This window comes from Fulmarus glacialis, unplaced genomic scaffold (genome assembly GCF_000690835.1).
Source record: "Fulmarus glacialis isolate BGI_N327 unplaced genomic scaffold, ASM69083v1 scaffold21291, whole genome shotgun sequence".
Lineage (NCBI taxonomy): Eukaryota > Metazoa > Chordata > Aves > Procellariiformes > Procellariidae > Fulmarus > Fulmarus glacialis.
In genome coordinates, this window is record NW_009193707.1 from 30,090 (window position 1) to 37,330 (window position 7,241).

Consider the following 7,241-nt stretch of genomic DNA (forward strand, 5'->3'; position numbering starts at 1 on the left):
TTCTAGACTACGCATTGACACTTGATAAAATGCATAAAAATCTGACTTTCCTTGAGAGCCAAAGCCAAGGTTGTGCAACACTTCCATGAATTCCCTGATGCTCCATTTAAATTGAAAAGAGCAAACAGCCTGAGTTAGGAAATGTGCTTTGAGTGCTACAAGCCATGCAGTTGTGCAAGTCTGCTGTGGTAGCACCACTGCCCGCCAGCTTCCAAAATTAAACAGCAGGAAAAAGCAATCCCTGTAACGTTGCGTGAGTGGCACTGATGCATCCTGTAGTTTAACCGAAGGTTTTCTCATTATACATCTAGAGCAGGGACCTCCGAAGGTGAAATCTTTTTTCTTTGCCCATGTCATTCAGGAAACTGTGAGGTTATTTCTGGCAGAGCTCAGTTTTCCTTGAGAGCTTTCCTGTCACTTCTAAGTCACCTCAAGTCCTACTGGAAAAATTGTAGAATAATCCAAGTCTTGTGCAGACTTTAATCTTGCTCAGTTCTGTATTAAACTAGTGTGACATTTTGAGGGCGTACAGTATTTTTCTGATGCAGCTACATGTGCTACTACATTTGGTTTATAGAGTGTGTGCTACAGAGGAAGACTGAAACCTTTAGCTGAAAGAAATATTCTGTTATTCTAAGAAAATTCCTCGTGTTCTGCTGCTAGCACCACACAAGTGTCTGCTCTTACGCACAGTGAAACCCAATGCAAGAAGCTGAATCTGTTGCCCGGTGAAGGCAATGCACGACATCCCCCTTCGCAACCTCTCACGAACGATTTTCTGTGTAGGATTGGCAGCGGTGCCTCCACGGGCAGCACAGCCAGGGACTTTAGTCTGTTGCCAAGGTCTGTGGATGTGATCCAAGATGCCATTTAAAAAGGAAATCTCTTGTCTTGATGCTAAAAATGGCCTGTATTATCTGCCCTTCCGAAGGGATCTAGGAGGGATTTTTCTTACTTGAGTTCAGGTCTGAAGACAATAAATAACTAAGCCCCCTACCCAACCATCTGATTATCAGCATATAGGAAGGAAGGATCTCTGGGCTTCTGCTGGTCAGACTGAAAGATTTCCATGCCAAGCTTTTGATGTTTCTGATGTTTTCTTAAAACCTGGATTCTACCGTAAATCAAATCTAGCCAACCCTAAAGCACAACCAGTTTTGTTACTATTTTCTCACTATTTCTGTCCTGAAGCGTTAGCTCTCAGGTGAGCCTCTTCCTGCAGCAGCAGTCGAACAGGGCTACAGCCATCTCGGTCTGAATCAATGGATGGCAGCTGCTGCATCTGCCAAGAACACTGGCTTGTGTATGGGCTCATAGCCATTATTTGCTTAAAACAGTTAGAAATGGCAAGTGTATGTGTAAAGCTATGAAATTTTTTTTTTTACCAGAATATATTCCATGCACTGGTCTCTTCCCTTCCTCTCTTGGTTTCTCCTCTCCAGTTGGTACGGCTGCTGACCATGTGGAGGGATTGCATATGTGTGTGTGTATGTTTGAGTAGAAATGAATGGGGAACAGACCCTGCTTTCGTTAGAAAAAGGTTTCTGCCATAGCAAGGAAAGGAGCAGTTGCCTGTTTCCTTACAGATGCTGCTCTTCCATTACTGGGGTTTATACAAAAAGAATAATGTAGTAAAGGTGGTTCTGATACTTACACATCCTCGATCAGGTCTTGATGCTGGTACATAGGTGTTAGGAAACTCCAGGATAATAATAAATAAGATCACATTGTTTAAAATAGCATAATTTTCATTTTGCTCAGGTTGAAGCTTGTTGCTATGACGCTGCAAGTATTTCAGTATTTTGTGATTTTTGGGAAACCATGAAGACTGTCTTCATTCCCTGCTTTTTGTTCAGGTGATGATACTGTATTAATTGATTTCTGTCTTTCTGTTGACCTCTGAAGTTGTCTGTGAGAACCTTAAAAACAAAAAACCCACAAAGTTAAAAGGGAGGCATAACTCCTCTAAGAAGCTGTATCTTCTACAGGAGCTGATACTGGTGTGCCCAAGCTGTCCTCTGGGGGCTTTACTGGGTGGATTCTGCATATGGTTCAATTCCACAAATACACTGTCACCAGAGATCTGTAGGAACACCAGGCTGCTCGTGATGTCTCGTTACCTACGCTCTCAACCAGCAATCCCAAACCTTTGCTATGTTCACTATGTTTCACTTGCACTAATTTTTAGTGTTTCATGCACTTTGTGTCTCTGGTGCATTTATCTACGTAAGAATTGGTTGAGTGATATTTTTCCTATTCTTACAGGGGAGCAGACAAGCGGAGGAGGATTGCCTGGAGCTGCTCAGCCAGCAGGTTAGTGTGGGACTCCTACTCAGCCTCCCAGATCACGCTGTCTAGCTAGCTCTTGTTTTTTGACTTTTAGTTTATCAATTTGGATTTTAAGTGCTCCCTCAGAGCTGTTACATACCAGATTGGACTTTTTTAGAGGTAAATAGAGAGACTGGGGAAAAAAGAATTGAAAAGCAAGATGGTTAGTGCATGAGAACTCCCACAGGACATGTGATTGCATTTTAGCAGCTTGAAAAGTAGGCTTATGTGGGACAAATCCTCCTTCCGCAGGCAGACTGTGGCACCTGTTTGTGGCAAAGCCAATCTTGTCAGCAATTGCTTCTAATGTCCCTTTTTCATTCCTCCTTTGGGGTTTGCGTATGCCGGAGTCTGGCTGGAGTAAACAGGCTGCCAGTGACTCTGGTTAGCAAACACGCCTGCTACAGGTTGGTCTGCATTTTTGCTCCAGAAGACAAGCGTGTGTGGCTTTGCTAGGGTGGGCCCAAAGGCAAACCACAAGTATGTTTTGAGCATCCAGATTGCTATGTAAAGACACACTAATTAATGCCAACCGATGTGGGCCAACAAAGGGGGGTGTCTTCTCCTTCCTTACTACTGCCTTATGCTATATAGCTTCTCTTCCTGCTGGTTTTCCTACTCCTGTGTCTCTTCTGAGACAGCAGTTCAACCAGCCCAACTCCTCTAGCTCCATCACTGATCATGTCTTCACTTGCTGATCCTTTTGCAAAAATGCCAAGTGTAGATGGCTCTACTTGAGCAGGAAAATGCTTTTCCTGCTTGGTGCCAATGTGACACTGGCTATGCGAGTACCTCTCATCTGTCATTCTTGCTGCTGGGCAGTGACTTTGCGGGTGTGTTGGTGGTGACTGTCTCTGACCCAGGTGTTCCTGCAGAACCTCTGCAGAGACCCCAAGTGATGTAAAGCTGCTTCAGTTTCTTTTCTTTGAGTCCTGGAACTGAATCTGGATTTTCTGAAGGACAGCATAATTGCTTTAAAAAAAAAAAAGAACAAAAAACACTTTTAAAAATATTTATATGAGCAAACACCACACATTGACTCATGCTTGGGCAATAACTCTTGCTTAACCGTGGTCCTGTTGGGTGGTAGCAACAATGAGCTGAGAAATGACTGTACTGTCTGCACAAATCCTCACCCTGCGAAATGTTTGTTCCTCACAGTTGAGATCTGAGGCTCCATCCCACCCAGCAGCGAGTCCTGCTGGCTTCTGCAAAGTTGTTTTTTCTGTGCTGTCTCTGTTCCCCTGCGTTGATGCCCAGCGCAGCTATTTGTGCAGCCTGGCTCACCCAGCCCAGTCTACCCAAGCACCTAAAATTTGCTTTAAAGCAAGAACCCTTCTCAGCACACTAGTGAGAGGACCGTCACTTTTCAGGCACTTTGAGGGGATGGTCAGTAGCTGACAGTGCCGTTTGGTGGCTGCGTTTGAACCAAGGCTTAAGCGTGTGTAATGGGACATGGGTGCTGCTCAGCCTCGCTGCCACGGGTTGGGGGGGGTGTGCTGTGGATGGGTGTGCACTGCCACTGGATGTCACTGTCGCTTTATGGCACTCAGCACTGGGAGGATGGCTGGGGGTGGCGGTGGGTCCCTGTGGGGACCCATCCCTAAGGGTGGTGGGATGGTACCACGGAGCTGGATGGAGAGCGGCTGCCTGCGCTGTGCAGCCTTCCGGGCAATCCTGGAAAAAAATAACTTTTGTGTTGCCAGTGGTCATGCTGTTTGACTTGGTTTTTAAAAAAAAAAAACAAAACCAAAAAACAAACAAACAAACCCCAAAACAACTTCCAGAGCCTCAGATAGCTCAGAAGACTTATTTCCTTACTCTCTCAGACTGTAAACGAGGGGCTGATTTCTATAGCTTTCGGCAGCGTACGGGAGCCAGCAGGTTGCAAAGGAAAATGATGCTCTGTTCTAGCTCTAAGCTGAGAAGTGGGTCTGGTCTGGTATTTTCAGTAAGTCTAAAAACAGACTTGGGACTAGTGTTTAAATTCAAATGTGGTTGTGTTTTTTTTAATAATCACTTTTAAAAAGCCTAAAAGACCAAATGTGAGGGAAGGGGACATAGATTCCTAATTTTAAGACAACTGGCAAACAAGGCTAGCGATCGGCTGCTCGCTAGCCTCTCTCCTTTGACAAAACTCCCAAAATTATCAAATTACCACGCTGACAACCTCAATCGCTTACTAATTACATATTGATTCTGTATTTTTATGCTCACTCATCTAAATAATGAGGCATTTCCAAATAATCTATTTCTGTTGCACAGAGTGCGCCGGTCCCCCCCAGATCCACAGCCTGTTGTTTATGCTCTAGCAGGGAGCCGACTGCTGTTCCCTTCCCACAAAGGGCAAAGATGCTTATTTTTCTCCCACTTGTCTTGCATAACAAAAGGCATTTGTCAACTGTTACATAATGGCAGAATTTGTTGCTTCTTTTGCTGGCCTTTTTGGAGGCAGCCTCGTCCCCAACGCTGCGCAGCCGTAGCCAGCAGGCTCTTGCTGGCTGCAAAGTTGGTGCACGCTCCTCGGCACGCGCCGGTGCATCCTGATAGCGCACGACGCAGCGTGACTAATGCTTGTCACTCACCATTTGGTTTTTTCCCTTTTTTTTTTTTTTTTCCCCCCCTTCTTGGAAAGGAAGATGTGGAATTGTGTGTTTTGGTTGTGTGTTTTATTTCAGGGAACAAGAGGATGGGAAGGCGTTTGGGGAGGTTATTTGCTTTTTAGTACTTGTTCCGAGGTGGCTATGGGGAGCTACCCTCAGCCGTGCACCCTGCGGGAGCAGCGGGGCTTGTCCTTAGCTGAGGTCGTGTCCTGGGCTTGGCCGAGCCTCTGAGAAGGGCCATGATGGAAATGGAGCTCGATTCACCCTCCGCAGCACTCACGAGTTTAAGGGAGAAAGAATGCCTGTCGCCGCCTGCCTCCCGGAGCTGCCAGTTGCTTTTTTTAATATCTCCCAGTTCATCTCAGGCGTCTCATGCTATCAACAGGGATTTGTGTTTGGGTTTTTTTTTTTTTACAAGAGGTTTGATTTCCTCATTTTTGGAATACCTTTTTAGAACCTTAAAAATAAATAAATGGTTTTGCTTCCCCATAAACTAAAAGCAAAAATTGCATGGCCGGCTTCCCCCTTTCTCTCTGACTGGAGGAGACAGCTGTTTACCTGCAGCCTCAAACTTATTTATGGCCTTATCACTGCCAGCTATCAGATGACCACAGTTCCCTTTTTAAGGTGAAGCAAGCAGTGTTCTCGTAACCCATGAGGTCTTGCCTGCTGCCGTTTTCTAATTTACTCAAAACAATTTCCTAGTTGATTCCTTTTTTTTTTTAATTGTAGATCTGTTTTTAATTTCTTTTTAATAAACTTCTTAAAGTGTGTGTTTCTTGTGGACCTCTGAACTTCTTGGTGTACTCAGCCTTTGCTCAGGAGATATGTTTATGGTTGGCTATGAGTGTACTTAAATGGGTTAACCCTTTGGAGTCGGTGTTCTTGGGAAAGTGTTCATTACAGTTTCCATGTGTGGCTGATGCTCAGGCACGGAAATTAGCTTTGGCAAGCACAGGCTTTACCTGAACTAGTTGCTTGTTGCAAAGTTTAACTTTTATAGCATCAGATAAAACTACGGATCAGATTTGGCCTGTAAAGAATGACTGGAAACATGAGATCAGTGAAGAGCTCTGATAATTGTAAACTGCAGTGCTGGGGACACCAGCTCAGCTTCCCAGAGCTAGCCAGGGAAAGCTACTGGCTGTTGCGATAGCCCAGTGCCTGTGTTATGGTAGGAACTGGCAATATCTGCAGGATTTGTGGCCTTTGGATAAACAGGCTTCTCGGTAGCATGTTTCTCCTTTGACATGGATCAACCCATGTAAGCTGCATGGTATAGTTATTCCCTTAAAGTTAGCACAGGAGGAACACCTTGTGGGGTATTAAATTTCCTGTTCGCTTACCAGAAGCTTATCCATTTGATTATTCTTGATGTACTTATACAGCTTCTGCAGCTGCTTTGCATCCATCTCTGAGAAGAGGGAGACGAACTGCCAGAAATTCCTTGGGAAAAGACACACGGATTGTGCATGTGAGTATAACCTTCATCCTCCTCCTCATTCTGCTCCCTAGTTCTGGTGTGGCAAGTGTAACCACTGACATACCCTTTGTGTGGCTTTTTTTCTCTCTTCCCTCTCCCCCTTTGTTTTTTTTCTTCCCAAAGCTTATAAACTTTTAAACAATTTTTCTTCCCTAAGTATGGGAAGGATTATCTATTAACTCTGGTTGCCACGTAAGAGCCCCTTTATTTGCAAAGGGATGTTGCTGATGGACAGCACATCAAAATTGGCTTTGCTCTGGGCAGGAGTAAGTGCCACACAGCCTCTGCTAAAATTACCTGTAAAATTTGTAAGCATTCAGCAGTTAAAGCAAGCTATAGAAGTCTCCTGTTGACACCCAATCTCATTTCCAGTGCCTGGAAATGTAGGGTCAAAGTATGTGTCTAAATGCCTGCTGGGAGCAGCAGGGGCAGGAGCCCGTCTCGCTGGGAGCATTGCCGGTGCAATACCACCGGTGCTGCGTAAGAAGAGACCCTTACTTCTGCCAGTGCTTGACTTCTGAGGCTCTGCAGTACCGCTGGAGAAACAGATCGATGCGGTCCCCGATTATGGTCAAACTTTCCTTCGTGTACTTCAGTTTTTTCTTTGTGGGGAGGTGCTGGGGCAAATGCAGTTTCCTAAGTGACTTCTTAAAGGGTCTCAAAAACTCCTTGCACTGTAAAGAAAGAGATAGGTGTTCAGCACTTTAAATCCAGGTCTCAGGCATTCCTTTTCACTAAATAAACTGATTAAATAGCTGGCTGGAAAAGCTCTGAAGGAGTGTTGTGTTGTGGTGAGTGTCTCTGTGTGGACATGGGGGAGCTGACGT

General features: G+C 45.0%; 1 protein-coding gene across 1 annotated transcript in view; it reads right to left on the minus strand.

The window, feature by feature from the left end:
* Positions 1-1,174: 1,174 nt before the first annotated feature.
* LOC104083893 (chromosome unknown open reading frame, human C17orf64) overlaps positions 1,175-7,241 on the minus strand; it is a 7,891-nt gene continuing 1,824 nt past the window's right edge. The window contains exons 3-5 of the mRNA XM_009587549.1: positions 6,913-7,088; positions 6,278-6,377; positions 1,175-1,327 (exon numbers count right to left, since the gene is read on the minus strand). Coding sequence (XP_009585844.1) covers positions 1,175-1,327; positions 6,278-6,377; positions 6,913-7,088 — 429 coding nt within the window. The remainder of the gene's footprint in view (positions 1,328-6,277; positions 6,378-6,912; positions 7,089-7,241) is intronic.